Source organism: Coenobita brevimanus, chromosome 37, assembly GCF_032717465.1.
Source record: "Coenobita brevimanus isolate Jiangsu-jjx chromosome 37, ASM3271746v2, whole genome shotgun sequence".
NCBI lineage: Eukaryota > Metazoa > Arthropoda > Malacostraca > Decapoda > Coenobitidae > Coenobita > Coenobita brevimanus.
Window position 1 is genome coordinate 10646403 of NC_136990.1, and position 23568 is coordinate 10669970.

The 23568-nt window shown below is 45.5% G+C and overlaps 1 protein-coding gene across 1 annotated transcript in view; it reads left to right on the forward strand.

Moving 5' to 3' along the window:
- The first annotated feature begins 6718 nt into the window (after positions 1-6718).
- Positions 6719-23568, forward strand: part of LOC145396354 (neurotrimin-like) — a 44804-nt gene continuing 27954 nt past the window's right edge. Inside the window, exons 1-3 of the mRNA XM_080269746.1 lie at positions 6719-6819; positions 7132-7181; positions 14708-14838. Coding sequence (XP_080125872.1) covers positions 6719-6819; positions 7132-7181; positions 14708-14838 — 282 coding nt within the window. The remainder of the gene's footprint in view (positions 6820-7131; positions 7182-14707; positions 14839-23568) is intronic.

Sequence of the window (23568 nt, forward strand, 5' to 3'; positions counted from 1 at the left end):
TACGGGCCAATGTCACAGTGAAATATGAATAATAAATCACTTAGGGAAAGGTGTTGGGGAGCTTCTTTAATCGACCAGAATACGGATCCATGTCAGGGTGAAACATGGAAGAAAAATCGCTAAGGATGAGTCGCCACGGAGTTACCTTTGTCAATGAATATATGGAGTGTATAGTAACGATCAGGAATGATGGGAACATTTACCTTCACCTCAAGCCGAGGGAACTGTGTGTAACTCAGGACTCCAAGACAGTTCGAGAAAATTTACTTCTATTGCATCCAGTCTATGTAAGAATAAGAAGTCGTTAGTTATACTCCATTTACCCTGATAATTAAGATTTTTGTCTTTTTGTGGCTAATGTCACTTTTTACAGAATAGGACAACACTACAGTTCTATATCCTTTCCATAGCTCTTCTTTGTGACTAGCATCATTTCAAAATGCCAATCCACTGTTACAACTGATTATTCAGGATGGAGAGATGTCAATTTTAGGACAAGTCTGAATAACACGGGTATAGTGACTAGCAGCCATAATGTTTTAGCTTAAGCAAAGGACTTGTTCGTAATAATTATTTTTTTTTGCTAATAAACCTTCATGGCATTAATTTCTTCTCAGCGTTATGCCTTTATTCCCGTCAGGAGGATAGGGACCTGGGGCTAGACTACTTAGTGAAGGCATTTGAGGCATGGATGACCAGTCACTGTTCCTTGAATGGCATGTGAACAATCAATTCCATCTATCCCTTCGATTTTAATCCTGTATGGGTGGCATCCAGTTGGAAGGACTTAACTCATGTGACCACCCGGTATATTTGACACAGAATTATTATAAGGCTTTTAAGTATGCAGCAACGGGGAACTCTGTCGGGCCATTTCAGTTGCCTCTGCGATCTATATGGAGACGATAAAAGGAAGTGAATTTTAGAACTGTATCTGCTGCTGGTATTATGTTGAACACGTCAGAAGCTGTTAAGACTACATAACTGTCATATCCTGTTGCACGAATCAAGGACTTGCACGCATGTTTTTTTTTTCTTGTGTGTGTGTGTGTGTGTGTGTGTGTGTGTGTGTGTGTGTGTGTGTGTGTGTGTGAACACAGACAAAATGATTGAATCTGCTTTTAACCAAACATGATGGAAGGCTTGAGGGTCAACCAAGGGGTTAACCTATTGGGAAAAACAGATCAAAGGTTATGATCACGCAGAAAAGCCACCTTAACAACACTGGTGTGATTCAGATTGTACTTGGCGAGATAGTTGAGGGTAAGGAAAAAAAAAGGCTGAATTCTGTTTCGAGAGCAATCAGTCAACTGTCAAAGTTGCAGAGCGAGGTAACAGTTTAACTGTTGTTGTTGTTTGATATTTACCCACACTTGGTGGGGCACGGGCAAACTAAGAGCCCGTCAGAGAAAAGCCTTAAAAAAAAAAAAAAAAAAAAAAAAAAAAAAAAAAAGCAGGATCAATGCCTGAGAGAATTACCGAGGAGGAGGGTAGTCCCGCACAGTGCGCAAAATTCTCTGAAAAGATGCATTGCCAACAACCCTAGCTGCATCAAAGACATCATCCCCAGTACGAGGGAAGCCTCCGCCAGGACCTGCAAGAAGCAGCGCTGTGGCCGAACAGTCTAATAAGTAATGGGATAAAGGATCGGCGGACCATGCATAGCAATGGGGGCACGGGTCAGGCTCCAAGCCGGCAACCTGGCGGTAGCACAGGAAACCTAATCAGAGACGCCTAATCCTAACTAGAATAAAGTTGGGTAATCCAGTTGGTATCGGAAGAGGTGAATAAGATGTGGCCGCCGCATACCAGGCAGCCGAGCGTGATCCCTCGGCAATACAGAGTTCATGCTCATCCCTGGTACGCCTGTAGATAGTGGCATACACCTCTGAGAGGACACGGGTGGCACAGGGGCGAAGCGGAAATGTGACAGCAGGGAGGGTGCTAGCCGCACGTGCAGTTGTATCTGCCAGTTCATTCCCCCAAACGCCAACATGTCCAGGGACCCAGTGAAAAATCACTGAGCCACCACGCTGCTGAATGAAAGACGCAACAGTATATATAGCCGTTAGTAGGAAACGGTGAGATGTAAGCGCGAAAGACTCCAGACACTGAAGGGCAGAGAGTGAGTCAGTGTGCAGAATGACTCGCTGATGCTGATGCCGGTAAGCATGACGCAAGGCACCGAGAAGAGCCACCAGCTCCGCCTGGAAGGCTAAGACCCCCGTGGAGATGCGCCAGGATTCAGTGTATGGTCCAAAAGGAAAAGTCAAAGCAAAAGCCGCCCCCGCTGAGCCATCGGATGAGACTGAGCCATCCGTATAATAGACTGCCGAAGCTGTTGAGTTGACAGTAGAGATGCTACAAAGACTGACCTGCCGAAGAACTGCCGGAATGGAGTGGCGAGGCTTGGGCACTGAGGGATAGACAACAGTGAAAGGGGGGGGCGACCAGGGGGGAGGAGGCAAGTAACCTGGACAGTCTGCCTCAGGATCACTGCACACCTCCGAAGCCACGCCCAAATCCTGTAGTAGGGCCGTAGTGGCACGAGCCCAGTCACGGCGAGTAAGCGGGTCAGGGGGTTGGCCTGCTAAACGCCGCAGTAAAGCCGAGACCGGCAGGAGCGGATGGCGATGCACAAGCCGGAGTGTTTCAGCTGTTGCACGCAATGCAATTCTATGAGCCAGTGAAGGAAAACCACTCTCCAGACGTAGGTTAACCAACCTTGTCCAGCGTGGCGCATGTAGCATGGTGCGGAGTGCCTCATTTTGAAGGACCTCCAAGGACTGAGAGACATGTGGGGCAAGGCTGGTGAGACATATGGCACTATAGTCCACAAGAGAGCAGATAGCGTGGACAAAAAAGGTGCGTAACACGTTATAGGATGCCCCTAGACTGCGACGAGACAGATAACGCAGAGCAGAAGTTTGGGTGGCAGCCCGCTCCCGCAGGTACCTGACGTGCTTGGCGAAAGTGAGGCCAGCATCAAAATAGACGCCCAGGTAGCGGTGGAGCGTGACCAGCTCAATGCTGCAGCCATCAAGCAAGAGAGTACGGTCTGGAGGGCGGAGACCGAAAGGTAGGCACTTGGTCTTCCCGAGGTTGACCTTCAGCCAGAGTTCATTACATTTGGTGTGTAGCCGAGAAAGAGCAGCGGGTGCCTGGGTGAAACAGTCCCCCCTCGAAAAGACCAGTGCCAAATCGTCAGCATACACCAGCAGAGTCACGCCGGGACCATAATCCACCGTTAATAGCCCTTCAACAAGGACACTGAAAAGCAAGGGGCTGAGAACACTCCTTTGGGGCGTGCCGTTAAGATGGTGGTAAAACGGTGAGAGCTCCCCTTGAAACCTGACCCCTGCCGACCTGTGCAAAAAGAAATCCCCCACCCATGAGAGAAGTCTACCCCCAACTCCCCGGGCCGCAAGGGCTGCCTGGATGGCTAGAGGGCTTGCCAGCTCAAAGGCTTTTTCGAGGTCGAGGAAGACTGCCATCCCCCGTCCACCTCGAAGCTCCCCGAGGAAGGAAGCAAGGCAGTGAGAAGCACTCCTGCCAGGATGGTATGCAAAAGTCCTCGGGTGCAACGGTCCCAGACGCCAGGCAAGGCGGGCATGCACAACCCTTTCTGCTGTCTTAGCCACACAGCTAAGGAGCGAGATAGGGCGCATGGCGTCGAGATCGCGAGGCTTTGGAATCGGGTGGATGATAGCTGTCTTCCACGACCTCGGCAAATGGCCCTCAGACCACGAGAGATTGAACAGACCAAGCAGTCTCTCACTACCACAATCTCCAGCATGAGACAAGATCGAGTAGACGAGCCCATCGAGGCCAGGTGCAGTGTCGGTTCTGTGTCGCAGCGCCTTATGAAGCTCCCTGCTGGTGATGGGAGGATCAGCGGGGTCAGGTCTGGCACAAGCAGCCTGTACAGCAGCGACACGAGAAGCCGACAACTGCTCCTGTAGGGCTCGGACGGGTTGCGGAAGATTGTGGGAAGCAGAACGATCCGCGAAATGCTGAGCAAGACGGCTGGCTTCAGCAGCAGGGTCAGGGTGTGACGGTGGTCGAGGTGGATGTGGATCAGAGATGGACCGGATCCTCCTCCACATCTCACGGAGAGTGGAGTGAGAATCCAAGGTTCGACACCATCTAATCCACGCCTCCTCCTTAAGGCGACGCTTCTCCAACGTCACATGGCGTGTGACAGCAGCCAAGCACCGACGGTGAGGGGATGTATGGCGCCGCCAGTACTGCCTGCATGCTGCATTGAGTCTGTGATTCAGCTCCCTGACCCTGTCGCAGTAAATCCAGCCGTCCCGATAGCACCGCGTGGATCGTCGCTGCAGAGGAATAGTGAGAGAGGCAGCCTGGGAAAAAGCACGGGCTACCTGATCTGCTCGACTCTCGAGGTCCGGGGCAGGAGGAGATGCCTCAAAGGCCGCAGCTAACACACAGCCAAAAGCCGGCCAGTCAGCCCTGCGGAGATCCCACCTCGGTGGAGGGAGAGGGGGAGGTGGGAGTGGAGGCATTGGTAGTGTAATTTCAACTGCGAAATGATCACTAGTGAGGTGGGGGTGAAGTGACCATGTCGCAGATCCAGCCAGAGGGGACGACACAAAGGATAGGTCGAGACGGCCCCCAGCCAGATGAGTAGCGACCTTTGTATCATTTAAGAGAGATACACCATCCATCTCCTCCAGTACCAAAGAGATGTGCCGCCCTGCATCATTGGACGGGAGAGGCGATGAAAGCAAGGCGTGGTGGGCGTTAAAGTCGCCCCCGACATACACAGTGCCCCTGGCAGCCTGGGAGAACAAATCTCCCATCTCCAGGGAGCCCCTGTGACTTCGGTACACGTTGTATACCGTCAGGGACGACGTAGCCAGGTGGAGAACCACGCCCAGAACCTCCACATCAGGTCCACAGAAAGGAGGAGGTTCACAGTCTGTGCACTCAATGTGGTCCTGAACCAGAACGGCACATCCCCGTGTGACGCCACGAACGTACGGGAGGAGATGGGTGGTGTAACCCGTGAGACGAAATGTGGAACTGTCTGGGAGCAGGGTCTCCTGCAGTAGTATGATATGGGGGCGGTCCCTCGCAGCCGCCTCCTGCAAGAGCGGGAGCTTGCTTCGTGCTCCTAGGCAGTTCCACTGAAGGAGTCGAAGGGGGGAGCCGTCCCGCCGTCCGGAGACAGACAGAGACGGACGTCCTCCAGCAACGGAGGTGAGGCCATGGCTGTCGAGGGTGCCACGACGTGCATTGGTTGTTGCTCTGGAAGGGGGCGAGGCCGACTCTGCTGAGGGGTGGAAGACAGAGCAGCGGCCTTCCTGGGCTTGGCTCGCTTGAAAGAGCGAGCCGGCTTGCGGGGGGGAGTCCGTGGTCCCCCAGTTGAGCGAGCCGGACGTCGAGGGGCAGGATGGGTGTCGGGACCATGCTGCTTCCTGGCAATTGCGTGATCGATGATGCGATCGGCTGCGGAGGCGATTGAGGCCGCCTTGAGGGTGATCCCCAGTTTGAGGGACACTGCTTGGGCAACGGCCACTGCAATTTGGGAACCCAGGTCCCGCAGATCCTCCACCGTGAACGCAAGGACTGGTGGAGCAGCAGCAGTGGGTGGGCTGGGTGTGGAGCCAGGTACTGGTGGCGGAAGCGTCAGTGGCTGACTTGGCGCTACCGTGGGAAGTGGTGGCGAGACAGGCGGCTGTTGGCGGTGAACCTCTGCTGTGGTCTGGACCACGGTAAGAGCCGAGGGCAATGGAGGGAACTCCTGGTCGCTGAGAGGTGGTGGACGCTGACTGGGAGGGCGGCGCTGTTGTCCCCAGATGAAGGTGCCGGGGGGAGCTGGAGTGGCGCTGGTGGCCTGGTGCTCCTGCACAAAAGCAACCTGCCTCTCCCGACCCTGATTCACTCTTTGTACCCTCGCGGGGCAGCTGGGGTGCCAGGCGTGATGTCGTCCTGCGCAGTTGGGACACTTGGCCGCAATCGGCTGGTTTGCCTTGTACCGCTGCAGGCACTCGTCCGTGTCGTGGGCGGCACTGCACATGCCGCAGATGACGGGGCGGTTGCAGCTGGCACGGTGGTGCCCGTAGCGCTGACAGCGGTAGCAACGGAGTGGCTCCGGGGTGAAAGGGCGAAGGTGATATGTTCCCCAGTTCCCCAGGTCGATCGCAGGGATCAGAGGACCCCGCAGGGTGACAATTACCTGTCGAGTCTCCTCCCGGGTCCGCGCTCTCTGGCAGCAGCTTGCCTCTTCGACCTGAGGGTGGTGAAGCAGGATCTCCATAGGCATTCTCAAGGGTTAACCCATGACAACTGCCTTCGTCGACTGTTGGCCGGGCGTTAGCTCGACTAGCTTCACAGGGCAGGCCTCGTCCTGCAGAGCTGTTCTCAAGAGGTCGTAGGCTCCCTCGTCCTTCGGCACCAACACCGAGCTTCCGTCCCGACCTATCAGGTTGGAGCAGCGTAGCCCTGGCAGGTGACGCTCTAGTGCAGCCACGGCGTCGTAACTCGTTGCATGCCCGTCCTGTACCGGCACACGGAAAGCTGGGAATGCAGAGCGGGGCGGTGGACGCACAGCTACTGACACGGAGGGACGAGCAGCAGAGGGACCCCTGAGGGGAGGCCCAGTGCGTACTGCCGGAGAAGGGCCGTTTCCCTGGCGAGCACGCCTCGATCCCTTGCGTACCACGGGGGTGAAACCCTCATCATCGCGCAGAGCATGATCAGCAGAGGGGGAGATCTGAGTCGTAGCATGAGCCTCCGACGGGACTTCCAGCCGCTTGAAAATACGAGAACTAGCCGACCTAGGCTCGTGAGAGGGTGCGCAGGTGGGAGCGCGAGGCTGCGGATCGAGGGCTCGGTTCACGGAAGTGCCTTGCCGTGGATTAGGGCTGGCATCTGCACATAGGGAAGCTGAAGCGTCCTTGGTAGAAGAGACAGATGGTGGAGCAGGTGCAACCTCCTCCATAGCCTCATGTCGGCGGGCTGCCTTAGCAGAACGGGTAGAGTCACCACGCAAGCGAGGTACCACTCCCGTAGACATAGGAGTAGAGGGGTTAGCACAAGAGACCTCTTGAGCTGACGAGTGGGAGCTCGAGTCAGAGCAGTGACGCTCCCGCTTCGTGCCTGTAGCAGGACACGGAATGGAGAGCCTCGTCTGAGGGAGCGGGAGGCGAGAATGCCCCTGGGGCCTAGGGATGCTGGATCCCTTCATCCTGCTCACCGAAGCAGGCCAAGAACTCAGTCAAAACACACACACACACCTCACACACACAACCACTCAAACAGCACAAACAAACAAAAAACAACAAAAGTGGCCTAGGTCCCTACAGTGACGGGCAACCTATGCTCCCCGCCCTCTAAAGGGCGATGGGAGGCCCCGCCACTGCCCCTTTCGGGTCTTCCCTAATCTAACAGAGCCGCCCTCACCGCCTCCTATAACCAGGCCCTAAAGGCCCCCCTTCATGGAAGTGCCCTAACGGCACCCCTTCAGGGTTCGGCGTCGTACTACGGTGAGGGACACTAACGGCAGGCCAAAAAAAAAAAAAAAAAAAACACCCACACACACAGTCACAAACACACGCACACTCCCACTCACACCCAGGCAATCGGAGACTAAGTCCGAGAAAAAAACCTGGAAAGTAGCAAAAATTCTTCCTCTATGCCAGGGACTAAGTCCTAAACAGGCAAAAAACGAGGAAAACAGGCGAAAATCGTCACGAGTAAACGAACCAGAGTTCAGAGCTCGAGAGAAATCGGCCAGACCTCCTCACCCGACAGAGTCTGAGCTAGGAGTGAGTTTAACTGGAGAGTGTGTGTGTGTGTGTGTGTGTGTGTGTGTGTGTGTGTGTGTGTGTGTGTGTGTGTGTGTGAAAACGTAACTTAAACAGTTTTGATCTGATTTTGGCCAAACTTATTCGAAGGATTCTTGGCCAGCTGTGGGGTTGACCAGTTGCTTTCTTTACAAGCCAAAGACACAGATCAAGCTCGAGTTAAGCTGCTCTTATCCGCTTTAGACCAATCATTGCGAAATGGTCACGGGTAAAGCAAGGCTGAAGGGATTCGTTTTTGAGAACAGTCAGTCAAAGGTCAAGGTTGCCGGCAAGGGACAAAACAGTTGGTAACATTGTAAAGTTAGATATAAAAATATGGTATAAAGATCGAAGGGCTTCTAATTTAGGGGCAACTCATCAAAGACCAAGATCCTGGGTCAAGATCAAATGTTTAACCTTATAGTACGGGTAAACAATCTTGATTCGCTTTGTACCAGTCATGCATAAGGGGCCGTGGGCTGTCACCAATTCGTCGATTTTAACAACAATAGATGACAGGACAAGGTCAACTCAACCAGTTTTGCTCCAGTGTGATCCAGAATTAGTCAAAGGTTCAGGGCCTGGCAGGACTGAACTAGTTTTACTTGAAAAACGATCGGGTGAAGGCGAAGGTCAAAAAGCAAGGTCAAATATTCAGTTGTTGACCACTTCAGGGTGCGGTTGGTGCTCTGTCTGTCTGTCTCTCTGTCTCATTGCTCTGTGTTGTTACCGATGTTTTTCCTTGTAACTCAAGATATGTGCATCAGTTAATTAACCACCTGTTTCCGGTGATATCTCTTATTGGTGGTGCAGAAATAATGATTGTATTGCCGCAGCTGGGTAATCCTCTCTTTGTTTTGTGCTTCTTCGTCTTGTTGTTGTTGTTATTATTATTATTACTATTATTATTTATTGTTATTAATATTATTTTTATTATATTCTTTGTCTCCTTTCTTCTTCTTTCTTTTTCTTCTTCTTGTTCTTCTTCTTCTTGTTCTTGCTCTTCTTCTTCTTCTTCAGCCAGAGATTGTTTTAGGCAGTTAACAGACATTCAGATTAAGTGCAAGAGGCTTCGGACTTGCTAAAGGAAGGTTGGCTAAAGCTTGCTCAACAGCTCTTGTGAATCAGCATCAGTGTTAATTCAGTTCCAAAGCAATTACCGGTAGTGCGTGTGCTTTGGAGGAGGTGGGGCTGGCTAGGGTGGATATCATAAACACAGTATTTTTGTAATATATCTGATTGTTTATTTTCTCTCATTCGGGATACCTGGTACTGTAATTCTGTTGTTCTACTTCTGTCAACGTCAAGCGGTTTTTATTCTGGGTGGGAGTCACTAGAACCTTATTGTTAAACTATGCTAGGTTTACGTTAGATTAGGTCAGGTACAGGTGTTTCAATGAATGCTTTGTATTTTTAAGGACTGTTTTAATATATTTCTAATTAAATTTATCACATGATTTCCATTAACTTTTAAATCATGTCTTCTTTCCGGAAATAACCTTTGCAGAATGAAGATAATTACTCCTAATCACCTTTCAGTAACACCGTACTATTGTAAAAAGCAGCATAATATTAGGGGTGATATGTCAGAATGAATATATTGTTACCTAAGAGTGTGTCATGGGAAGCTGAGTATTATATCGAACAGAGGATGGGGGAAAGCCACAGAATTTAAGCCAATATCTTCTCTCTGCAGATGAGGTTGGCGAGGGCGGGTGGGCTCGGAGTGAGGATCCATACAATGCTTGCCTTCCTACTCTACAGCATCATGACTCAAGGTAACAAACCCTTCTATATCTATTCATTCATTTGGCTGACTCGTCATAGATTAATTTTGACGGCACGTTTTCTTTGCGGCCCAGCAATCATCCTGCATGCTACACACCTACACATTTCATCATTACTATTCTCCTCTGCTCATACTTTTAATACTCACCAGGCCTGTAGTATTTAGAAATGGTATGGTGGTACTATATTTAGTTTTTATTATCGAGGCGAAGATGCAGTTGACAGGTTGGTGATGATTGGCTGAATGCAACATGTCCGAATAACATCGTTGTATTTCAAATAGAATACCAAGTAATGTGAATCGAATCTTATTTACGAACTCAAATTTCTCCCTTAGATTTATGTTGCATTCAGCTGATCATCACCATCCTGACAAGAGCGTCTTCGCCTCTCTCTCTCTCTTTCTCTCTCTCTCTCTCTCTCTCTCAAAAAAAAAATGGGTATAGTGGCTGTGTTTTTATGGCTTATCGGCGTATCTTTGGGTGAATCAGTTAACCCACATGTGCCCATGGTTCGCGTGTGAGGGATTTGGCTGGAAGGGCAATGGGTGTACCGTCTTCCACTTACCGGCTCGTAGTCTTGAATTTCATAGGTCCGTGCTCTGGGTTCCCCACCTTTATTAATATTCAGAAGTGCTCAGTTCCATTCTCTGTTTAGGACACTGGTCACACATAACAGAAAATTTTGTGGCCATGTCGGGGATAACTCACGTTCAGCAGGAGACTTCTTTTGAACTCGTAACTACCACGTCCTTCACATATGGAAGGATATCGCCGCCACTCTCCACGGACGAGGATGGAATTAGTGGACCCTATATAACGTGAGGATATAAGTGACCTGGAAGCAAATGTTGGTCTCGGTAAGGTTAGGTCACTGAAACATCGCATCACGGGTAGGATAGGTCAGTTACGCACTAATTTTCCACGCAGACCAAACCTAACAAATCTAGTGTAAGCAGCAGTGAGATTTCCAAGTACACTTTTGGTCATGCCTTTAATTTCATCAAGACCAGAAAAACCCACATAAAACAGATATGAAGCCATTGATATCTGTGGCAATATGGCTTTATCTGGCCTTGATAAATCTAATGGCGTAATCTAAGGTAATTATAACCTAACTCTAATCCAATCCATAGTCGAGGACATGTAACATAATTTCTCACATCATAGAAGTTTGTCAATCTCCATCGTCTCAGAGGAAAGGGGATGGCTATTTTTCCACTCATGTCGTCAGCACGTCTCCATGGACGAGGTGGTGACTAGGATGGCGGAGATGTGGAAAGAAAGCCTCCAGTTTTTGACATCTGAAACACCCAATCGTGAAAGAATTTGTTTTTTCTCTACCGTACTTAACTGCACTCTGTAATGTGGAATGCTAAGTAAATATAATCATCATAGGCTTCCCATAAATTAAAGTCAACTTGTGAGGACTAACCTACCTCCTCAAGCAGACAGTTTTTATATAATTCGCAAATCTGTACACCCTCCATGTGTGAAGAAGTATGAGACAAGGCGGTAAGTATGAGTTTGAGTAGAGTCAGGTCACACTCATATTGTTTCACGTTATTGCCAACTCCTTCGGTTTGCGCTTCTGACACATGCCTTCTGGTTTGGGGAAATCATGGAATTAGCACTGAATCTGTTTATACGAATCATGGAATTAGCACTGACTCTGTTTATAAGAATCATGGAATTAGCACTGAATCTGTTTATAAGAATCATGGAATTAGCACTGAATCTATAAGAATCATGGAATTAGCGCTGAATCTGTTTATACGAATCATGGAATTAACACTGAATCTGTTTATAAGAATAATGGAATTAACACTGAATCGGTTTATCGCTAACACGTAGGGATAAGCTATTAAAACCCAATACATATAGTACTTCTTCCCAAATGATATCACTGTAACTTAACCCTACTGAATTAGGCAGTTACTGGCATTACTAATCATTTCAGTGTGAGAATATTTGGTTCGTGAAATGGAACCAAATTCAGCACGCTAGCTGGGGACAGTCAACTGATATTTATTTTGCATCTATTATTCCCTCTTCCTATATCTGGATTCTTCCCACGGCATTTATTATTTCGAAATGGTGGTGGTGATGGTGGTTATTTATATAGGGATCAATGCTTCATCTTGCCTTGGCATACGTTTTACGATAACGTTAATGTGATGAAATGGAAGAATAGGTCAGCTTCATTCAGGCGCTGCCATACATTTTAGCTGAGGTAATACATGTAAGTGCCACTGCTGGGAAATTGCAGAACAGTGACCTAACTATTGGCCATACACACTTGAAACAGCCATCCATAACATGGAATATTGTGTTCTTAATGGTTAACTGACTGGTTCTTTCATGGCACTGACTGTCTGAGTGGCCCAGTCCTGTGCTTGTTCATATCAGCATCCCTCCTGGTTTAGGGAAGGTGTTCGGTCTTGTCTTCTCCCCCTCCGTGCTTGGCGAGGAGACCTGCTTGATGTATAGGATCACCTCCTCCTTTCCCGGGGAAGTATGTGATGTTCTGAATGTGCGGTTTATGTGTATCCCTTACGCCTGCACCTGCGAAGCAAGGGCGGGTGTTTTATTTTGATTGGTGTGTGTGTGTGTGTGTGTGTGTGTGTGTGTGTGTGTGTGTGTGTGTGTGTGTGTCTCTCTCTCTCTCTCTTTTTCTGTGTGTGTGTGTGTGTGTGTGTGTGTGTGTGTGTGTGTGTCTCTCTCTCTCTCTCTCTCTCTCTTTTTCTGTGTGTGTGTGTGTGTGTGTGTGTGTGTGTGTGTGTGTGTGTGTGTGTGTGTGTGTGTGTGTGTGTGTGTGTGTGTGTGTGTAACTGATAACAAAAAAAAATCTAAAATGTTTTTATCCAATTTTAACCAAACTTTGCAGAAGGACAAAAGGAAAACCAATTAATAAACTCATTTTTTAGAACAATAGGTCAGAGGTCAAGATAGCAGGTACTAGGTCAAAATCTGAGCTAGGAAAATCAACTTCAGTAGTTTTGCTTCAACTCAGACCAAACCTGGGCTGAGCGTAATGCAAGAAGGAAGGGGTTCGACTGAGGACACTGTTAAGGTTCAAGAGCACAGGGCAAGAGCAATGCTGGACCCATGTTTTTAGGTGTTACTGAAAAACTACCATTTCGAACTGCTTGGGTCAAACTTGTCGAATGGGTTGAGGATCACACATGGATATGATCTTTTATGTATCAGAATAGCAAATCAAAGGTTAGGGTCACACGGTATGGTCAACTTAAATACGTTACATCCGATTCTGACTTGTGGTGCTTGAACGGTTTACAGTAAGGCAAAGACAATTGGATAATATAGTATAAACAAAGGCAAATGTCATAAAACGAGGTTAACATAAAACGGTTTTGATCTGATTTGTAATAATCATGGTGGAAACATTAAGGATCAGGCAAGAACGATGGTATACAACTCTGGTATAAAATCAAAGGCAAAGGTTCAAATTTAATGTGTGTTTCTGTCTGATTCGTATAAACAAAAGTGTTTTGTTTTCATTTGTGCCAAACTTGGTGGATGAATGGAGGATCACTTGAGAGGCTGGCTTTCATTTATAAGTCAAGAGGAAGGTACCTGGCAACGTCATATCAAACAATTTTCCTCCAATTTACAGTAGACTAGGCACTGTGGATGAGGTGAGATTAAAACGAGGATAAAGACTCAGATTTAGAGAATAATCAGTTGAAGGTCAAATGTACAGGAAATGGTCAAAGATCAAAGTCTCCGGGCAGTCAACGCAATCAGGTCTGTTATCATTTGACCCAAAGTAGGTTGCAAGGTTAAGGGTTAGATGAGAATTAACTTATTCGATTTTGAGAGCGATCATACGGAAGACAAGACACAAGGCAAAGTTAAATATTTGTCGCCTAGACGAGTCGGTGTGCATTGGTGTTGCACTGGCTGAATGCACCTCCTTGATTTACAGTTTGTTTTTGCTCTACTGTGGCAGTTACTCTTGATGTTATCCTGCCGGATTCAGTTCCTCCCAATGTACATCAGTGAGTCAAGCAGTACTGTGGTTATTTTGTAGAGAAAATTCGAAAGGAAGAATTATATCCACATTTACAAGTTATTTCCGAGGGTGATACGTTATTTCATGGGAAGATGTAGTCTTCAAATTGAGGGTATTGGTCTTGTACCTGAACAGTAGGCACTGTCATTACAAGACATTGCTGTAGTTGGATAGGCTGTCTCTGTTATCCAAATATGGTGTAGCCTATGAGGTGAATGGGTGAATGTGTTGGTGAAGGGTGAACTTAGACTGTAGGTAGGATGAACTATATTCAGGTTATATTTCGTGATGATAATGATGTAGATACAGGTGATAAACATACAATAATACCTGTGAGAAGTGGATGAGAGGTTTGTACTCTGAAAGACAAGTTGAACATACTGGGCAGGCGCTGATTATGCATTCTATTGGCATCCCAGATCTTTCGGAATGTATGTTTTGTTTAAAATCTCTTTAGTTTTTAAAATAACAGTATACATCATATTAATCATAAACAAGTATTTCCCTCCTTTGCACATGTGTTTACCTGACATTTATGGAAGGTTCATCAGTGTCAACTAACTTAGCAGTTCAAGTAGCCTACCTTGCACAAGTATTTATAAATAGAACCATACGAGTATGTAATTATTTCGTCGTTCTAAATCACCCTAAAATTGATGGGGATACATTATTATTATTATTATTATTATTATTATTATTATTAGCCAAAGGAAAAGTAGGTAGGTTGCACTTAGCTCCCGCAGTCCCATCTGGGATACGGGATCCCATGACTTGAGTGTTGCTGTCTTGGTGACCTATTATGCTTTACTGTCATTTTAATCTTGCTTCATTCGCAACAGATCTATCTATCTATCTGCACTTAATTTGTGTGCTTTATTTATCAGTCTATATCTATCTGTCTACTGTATATCTATTTACCCATCTATATACTTTTTTTTTCTGCCTCCATTCACTACACAGTGTGACTATCTGAGAGGTTCTTACCATCCGTCTCTTCCTTGCAGTGTGTGGTGTGATACTAAAGGAGGACTCCAGCAACAGCAGCAGCAGGAGTCACCACCACAACCACAACTGGCTGCCGCCTTTCGTGGATGTCCTACCCCCGGGTCCCTCCTACGATGTGGAGCGCTCCGGCAATGTCACAGCCTTGGTTGACCAGCCGGCCATACTTAACTGTAGGGTGAACAAGATTGGCAACAGAACGGTGCGTGGTAAAGTTATGTCTTCACTCAGTCGTTTCCCATTTCTCTTTTCGTTTTATTATTTGATGCTATTGTAATTAATAAAAAAACTATTTACTTTATCAGTCCTGCAACGCGGAATGTTATCAATATCGGCATCTCGCCCTATACCGTTGTGAGAGATTGAGTGTGTGTGTGTGTGTGTGTGTGTATGTGTGTGTGTGTGTGTGTGTGTGTGTGTGTGTGTGTGTGTGTGTGTGTGTGTGTGTGTGTGTGCTCTGACTCCTTCTAGACAATTTGATGGATCTGAAAAAAACTTCCCGGGTGAGTTTGTTTTCCGGGAAGTGATTTATGTCCGTGTATAATTGGTCATCCTGTCATATGAGCAACGTTAGACTGAGTGCCTTGAGAAAAGACTTGGCAAAATCATACCTTTGTCATTCCCACAGACAAAATGAGGTGTTATGATGGGTTAATGTTAAGTTAGGCATAGGTTGGTTCAATGTTAAGACACGGTTTTCTGATGATCTTTTTATTTCATTAGTCAAACTGTTTCATCTGTTCTTGGGTGAAGGTGTGACACTGCTGAATAACTTCTCGCTAAACTTGCTCCATCATTGCCAGTGTGACGGGATGACTACGTGCTAGGTGTGGGATCTCTCTCTCTCTCTCTCTCTCTCTCTCTCTCTCTCTCACTTCTGCTGACGTCACGGATAAGCTGCGCGAGGAGAGACCTTATTAATTCTCTTGACCTAGACTACGTGTACCCGAAGAAACAAACACGCTGCTGGGAGGGTCTTCCACTATATCCAAATTTCTAAACAGGATTCTTTGGGGGGTAATCCCCTTTCACCAAATTAAAATGTTCAGAAATAGTGAAAGGGCAAATAGGGCTTTGATATCTTTGTGCTTGTTGTTCAATTGACCTCACCCATAATGCGATATTTTGGGAGTATAAATCCCCAGTGATTCTAGGACGTGGTCAGGCCTTTCCCAAAAATCAAAAATGATAGAAATAGGGGGAAATGAGCACATGGGTTTCAACAAAACTGGCATACATATCGCAGGATTGGGTAATCAGTTCCCATGTTTTCCCTGAATTGCACAAGAAGAAACTGCACATCTACAGTTCTTTAAAACTGTACTCGGAATTAGATTTAAAAAAAAAACTCAATTTAAGGAGTTTCATTTTCTCTCTTGATACTGTGCACTCAACCAGCGTAGTAGTTTCTGACAATTACACCACATATAGTTTAGTAATATATTCAGATACTGTGAACATGTTTATGTTATAAAAGCAGCAGCACCATTCTGGAACCATTAAATGCTTTAGAGGATATTTTTCCTTGCTGCAGGGATTGGTATTTAACATTCATCGTATGCAATAATTCATAACAAAAGGCATGGAAATGCACTGTATCCTTCGATGAAACCATTGTGTTTGCAGAGGGATACCGTGCTCAAGATACACAAAAAATTATAATGATATTAATCGTTTATCATTATCTTCCCGAATGACAGTGCATTTTAAAAAAAGATAATCTTACAGTCTTCACACTGTTTCATGTATGGTAAGAGGTACTTTTCAGACTGGAGCAGTCTGATACAGTCCTCAATCACCTCTTAAGGCTTCAAGCTGAATTAATCGTCTGGGGGAAGTAAGAATAATCGAATAAATGATGTTACCTGATGCATGGATTTTCTTGATGGAGGAATTCATCCAAGTCTAATTATCATCTCACATTTCTTGCACTAAACACCTGACTCAGAGCGTGACTTGAATAATAAACATCACTCTGGATCAAGAAATATTGTTATTATTTTTTAATGGGTATCCTATATGTGCAAGGCAGGTTTGTGGTGTAATGCTACTGGGCAAGATAAAATGGCCTCTTCTTTGTGCCACGCTGCATTATGGAAATTAAATGTACATTGATCAATTGATATGCCACCTCTGTGCACTTCTCTGTGCATGTCAGTGTGTGTGTGTGTGTGTGTGTGTGTGTGTGTGTGTGTGTGTGAGATCCTACTGACGGTCCAAGCTTGGTGTCCTTGTGTGCAGGCAAGTAGGCATGGGTGGTGTAGGTTGGTGGGTGGACAGGTGGGGTGGGGTAGGTTAGGGGGTGGAAAGGTGGGGTGTAGCATGTGGGTGTAGTGGGGTGGGGGTGTGGTAGGCAAGATGGGCAGGAGAGTTGAGTGTGTGGACAGGCAGGGTGGGGGAAATGGATGAGTTGGGGTGTGCTGAATGGGCGGACATGTGAGGTAGAGTGGATGGCTGTGTAGAGAAGCGGATTGGGTGACTTGGGCGTATAGGTGGTGTGGGGCGGGAGGGGATGCAGAGTGGTTAGGTGAGAGGGATGAGTGGAACGATCAGAGAGGATGGGCATAGGGCGTTGGGTGAATGGGTAAGTGCATATGTGGCGTCCTGTAAGAAAAGGCAGGAGGTGGGCTTACTATATTGGGTGAGTGATTAGGTATATTGCATGGTGGTGGATGGGTGGGTGGTTGGGTTAAATAGGTTGGTCCATGGTTAGAACAGGTCCATGGGGTATTGGTTGGTCCATGGTTAGAACAGGTCCATGGGAATGAAGGTCCATGGGTAAATACATTCTTGGGGAGCAATGGGCCCGGGAGGAAACATTAGACTAGCCTGGTGAGTAATAAAAATAAAAAGATAAATGATAAAAACTGGAATAAGAGGGAAAACAAGTCCATGAGGGGTGTTTGGTGTTTCCCCAGAGGCAGTACACAGGTCCAGGGAAAAGAGGAGTTCCATGAGTAAAATTTATCCATAAGGTAAAAAAAGCCAGTGGTAAAATTAGGCTAATGAGGATAACAGATCGTTGGAGGAAAAGGTGGAAACACAGGTTCATTAAATTGTCCAAGGGGAAATTTGTCCATGAGGGGAAAAAGGTTCTTGTGTGTACTCAGTGTTTACCCGTAAGGAAAGACGATGCCCGTGGAGAAAAGTAGCCATATATTAAAAAAATGGGCACATGAAGGGAAAAGGGATCCATGGGGAAGGGAGTGACAGGGAAGATAAAGCTCCACAGGGAAAGGGGTCCATGTGGTATAGGTCCAGTGGGGATAATATGCCACTGAGAGAAGTAGGTCAATGGAAGGTAAATGGGTTTGTGGGGGAATTTTAGTCCTTGAAGGAAACTTGGATTGTGGGGAAGCTAGGTCCTCTGGGAACATAGGGTAAGGAGAGTGAGGCAACATTCCTTCTTACCTGTAGGGGAGGTAACTTATTTCTAGCAGGGGTTATTAATAATTCTAACAGCTTTGTTCTGAATTTTGTCTGGTTGTTTTAGTGCAACATCTCCACATCCATTCCACAATGGTGTGCAATATTCAAGCTGGGCATGCACATGACTCTTATAAATTATAGCTAACTGCTCGTCAGTGAGGAAGCTACGAGCTCTGTACATTAATCCAAGTTTCTTTGGGACAGTTTTAGCGAGTGATCTGACATGAGAGGTCCAGCTGAGGGCATTATTAAGTGAAACACTGAGAAATTCAATACTTTTGGAGATATGGATATTAGTAGCACTGAAGGTAATACAGGAATCTGGTAATACCTGTCAGTTAGTAAGCTGTATATATTTAGTTTTACTAGCATTAAATGAGACAAGGTCATTTTGTCCTCATTCAGTGATGCTAGATAAGTCTTGATTTATGGAGGTGGTTGTCGTGAGTTGTGAATTGGAGGTACTCAACTCTGAGAATGGGTGTTTAAATGTGAATGAAGTGTGAAGTGTTGAGTCATCTGCATATGAATGGATGGGATTTTGGGTGACAGATTAGATATCATTAATATGAATTAGGGATAGGGTTGGAGCCAGAACTAATCCTTGTTGCACGCTGGCGTTAACTGAGTGGAAATTGGAATATACATCATCTACTTTTACTCATATCTTTCTGTCACTGAGATATGAGGAAGCCAGAGGAATGAAAGATCTTAGTCCATAGCAAGGGAGTTTGGACAGCAGGGATCGGTGCCACAATGTCACACGCTTAAGAAGTATCAAGGGCCACAGCATTAGTTTTTTCCATGTTAGTCAGCTGATTGATGGATGATGTGAGTCAGGAGACTGAGTATGTCAAAGGTAGATCTTTCGTGGCGAAAACCATACTGTCTGTCACTAATTATGTTGTTGGATTCAATATGTTTAACTATGTGCTTATTCATTACAATTTCAAATACTTTACCAAGAGAAGAGATGATAGCTATTGGTTTGTAATCAGAGGGGTCAGAGGAACTTCCTTTCTTTGGAATTGGGTGGACATTGGCTTCTATCCAAGAATTAGAGAATTGAGATGTACGAATGGATAGCCTGAATAATTTAGCTAGAACAGAAGCTAGTTCTGGGGAGCACATTTACAAAACAGTTGGTCGAATTCCATCTGGACCTGGAGCTTTGTTGGTGGGTAAATTGTCTAGGATGGATTTTACGTATCTGGTCTGTATTTTAAGTGATGCAATTTCGAAAGAGTCAAGTTCTAGTACTGGGAGGTACTGACTAACTTCCTCTAACGTAGAATTTCTGGCAAATATACTGGCAAGGATATACGCTTTACCACGTGGGTCATTTGTCATGTTACTGTCTGAAGATTTTAATGGGAGAATGGGTGATGACTTGTTAAAGTTATTACAGAAAAAAAAACTGAGGGCTAACCAGAATATTTTTTTGTCATAAGGATTGTTTAGCAGTTTGGGTGCTTGGTTGTGAAGGAAGTTGGATGTAGCGAGATTTATTACTGCTTTTGCATGGCTTCTAGATATTTTAAATTCACTGAGTGATTCGGATGTTTTTTGTTTTAAGTAAGAGTTATATGCTAATGACTCCTGAGCCATTACTCTGGCACAATTGCTGTCAAACCATTATGGGGAGTCTGAGCTTTTAGTAAATGAGGACTTGGTGTTCCATACCAGCTTGTATTAAGTCATTAATGAGGGAATAGGTAGAACTGATGTCACTAGAGAAGAAAGACTGCCATGGAATGTCAGCAAAATAATTTATAAATGCATCCCAGTCTGCTCTATCAAAGTGCCATCGGGTCACCCTGACAGGTTCAGAACGGGGAGGTTTGGGAAGCCGACTAATGAGGCTTTGATGAGATTGTGGTCAGAGGATCCAAGAGGTGACAGTCCATCTATCCTGTAATGATCTGGATTATTTGTCAGGAATAGATCCAGTAGATAGGCGTTATGGTCAGGATTATCTGGTATTCTGGTTCGCTGCTTTACCAGCTGCGTGAGATTAAACGATTCTGCAAACAGCTTCCCTTCTTAACCAGTATCCTCAGTCCTGGCAGAATGCGATAACCAGGCCACACTATGTACGTTATAATAACCCAAAACGATAATTTAACTGCTAAGGGTGAGGTTAAGGTTAGTCAACTGTGTGGATATGGAGTCAAATACACTGGGTTCAGATGAAGCACTGGGGGAGCGATAGGTTACACAGATATATTTGGTAATATTTAGATAATTTAGTTTATAAAGTGAATAATCAAAATTAACTAAAGTTCAAGACTGTGTCAACTGCAAATTCAGAGTTGATATAACAACAGGTGCCACCCTTGTTACGGAAGTTTGTGAAGAGATGGTAACCAGGAGAACAAAGTGGGGATACTTCAGTAGAGGGAGAGATTTCGGATTCTGTGAGGAACAGGATTAGAGGGGATACTGACTGAAGAAAAAAGCGAACTGAATTCAGTCTGGTACTAAGACCATGGATATTGGTGAAGTATTGGGCCGAACCTGCACTTCTCAGGTGACGAGTATGAACTGTGTTTGCAACAGTCGCTGTCGGCACAGTCATTTGATAGCGACCGGGAGGACTTTGTGCGGCCAACCCTACTCCGCTGGTGGTGGCAATCCAAGCTACCACTGCGTTTGCTGATGTTAATGCAGAGGCCATTGCTAAGGGGAAATGGAAATAGGTGTGATATCTAATGTGCATGTAGTGTGGTGTAGGCAGTTGAAGGTATTCTGAGAGTATGCTGGCAAGCTCTCTGTGTAAGTGAAAGCTCTTGTTTTGTTTACACTACAGACACACAGTTTGACCTTTAACCATGCGCTGTGACTTGACCTTTTTATTCTTGCCTAATTCTTTACACACATACACGCAGTTCGAACGCTAACCATGCTCTGTGACTTGACCTTTTACTCTTTCCAGATTCATAGATCCTCTTTCTTAGTTGGATATAAATCGAATAGAATCTGTTTAGTCTTATCTTACTAAATAAAAATTTGATCTAGCCCTGTGACTTTGATCTCTGAATTACTTTAAATACAATTGGCCAACCCTTTGTTTGATTCAGTGCCTCCATCAAGTTTGGTTATAGTCAGGTAAAAACTGCTTGACTGACTGTACACACACACACACACACACACACACACACACACACACACACACACATACACACACACACGTCGAGTAATACATAACAGCTGTGGTCGCTTCGTGAGTGCTATTGTAACAAATAACACAAACATTGAGAGTTTTTAGCAAAGCATGATTCCTAGTGCTTTCTTGTGTGGTTTTGTCTCTACTGATAAATCTTTGTCATCAGTGTGTAAACAAATTCTAGACCTTTCTTTTACCTATCCATGACTGCAGGATGAGATTATCTAATTTTACTCTGTTTCAAAGAAGCAGAACAAAAATTAATCAGAGAAGATGCAGTTACCGGGGTCTTTTGTACTACGAAGAACGAACATGAAGTGATGAAAATGATAATTGTTTATGTCTTCCGCTTTCCACTGTTTTCTCATGAAATGCATAAACAGGATATTATACTCAGCACCATTTGTCAGCTTCATGACATGGAGTGTATGAATTATGCAACATTTGGATACTATTGATACACAGACACGCGTGACTCAGGTACATAGACACGAATATTATTGTAATAAAGTTTTGGTTTAAAGCTTGTGTAAACATTATTTCACCCATTATTAAAAAAATTAAAGTTTCAACGAATACATAAAGGAAATCTTGATATCACACACTTATCAGAACGGCCCCCATTTGCTGAACAAGCGTGCAGTTGATTGCTTAATAATCAAGGCCACGCTGTCATCATATGGCGTTACATCATACCAACCAGCTGTTCCACTGTTTATTTATGCCCTCGGGAGGTCTTGCTCTACGTAGTCCCGAGTAGTGCTTGAGTAAATACAACACCTAATCATTGCCTGCATTCAGTCTGGACTGGACACTAAACGGCGTAAAACACGCAGTTTACCCATTGCAAAACCCTTGTTTATTGGTAACAAAGGTTATTTTTTTCACCACATTAATGAAGCTTAACGTCATCTTGTAGATGTGCAGTTTAACAGCGTACTCTGTTCTGCAATCATTCAAGTGCAACTTTTGATGCTATGTTTGCGTCATTGCTTTAATAACAATACGATCTAACTCGGCAGAGTCACCACGTCAAGGCTGGTATCGTTTTTTGTACAATATTTGCTAATAATTTGGGCTGGCCTTGAAATACCTTATTCACTGAATTACTAAATTACTGAAGTTATTTAGCTCATACATGAAGCAGGCCTCCAATTGGCACCACACGCCAGTCCATACTGTCGCACTGCTGGACTCGTTCTCTCTTGTGAGTTCTAGGAATGTATTTAATATATTTTGGATACCAGTGTTATGAAAGCATCCCTTGACAGCCCCCTAATGATATCAAGACTGCCCTTTTTACCCCCTTCCTTTTTTGGGAGGGGGGGGGGATGGGCAGGTCAGGGGGCATTTAGTAACTCTTTAGCAATTTTTGAAGTTGCCAAGTGTCACCAGATTCTTCATTATGTGTTTTTCTTACTGCCAGACCGTCGTACGTTGCAACAGTAAACATAGGCTTGCCATTTCTGAACGGTCAAAAAACCGGACGTCTCCGCTAAGCCATGCTTCCCTCCCCCAACACAAACTTTGGGCTTTTGGCATTATGAAACTCTCTGTCTGTCTGTCTGTCTGTCTCTCCCTCTCTCTCTCTCTCTCTCTCTCTCTCTCTCTCGAGTATAATATACATCAGTGCTACTGTACTGCATCCACCCATCGATCGATCCATGTTCCATAATCCTGACATTCAAGATGAGAGTGACCAGCCTCACTCAACCCTGAGTTGCATTACGTGAGCAATAAACCCCAACCATCCATTGGATATAAACCTGCACAGGAGTGCCTTCTCTAATCCTTTTACAGTATATTGGAAAACAGGCAAAGTACAGAATTGGCAAGATTATGACTGTAAAATGCAACAACGCCTTAGATGCAGGATAAGATCATAATAACAAATGCTACAGTGTAAAAATGAAACCTAAGCCAATAATTGTGTTCAGTTACCATTTATTTCATGGCTATAACAGCACTAAGTATGAAAGAAAAAAAAATCGTGGCTGGACAAGAGGAAAAGGCAGGACATAATAGCAGCTAGCACTAAACCCGCCAAGTTGGCAACACTTACCAGCTGACGAAAACAACGAAAGTCTCTCTCTCTCTCTCTCTCTCTCTCTCTCTCTCTCTCTCTCTCTCGTCATTACAGAGTTTAATAGTATATTAAAATGTTTCGAGAAAAAGTGATGGAAGCTGAAATTCCGGACTTTTGGAGAACATTTAAAATTCCTCCCGGACGAAGAATTTGACACCTACTGTAACTGCAGGACGTGTCCGGAAAATTCCGGAAGTATGGCAACCGTAAGTAAACAGCCTCGCCGTTCTAGTTGCAGTTTTAGGTCATTC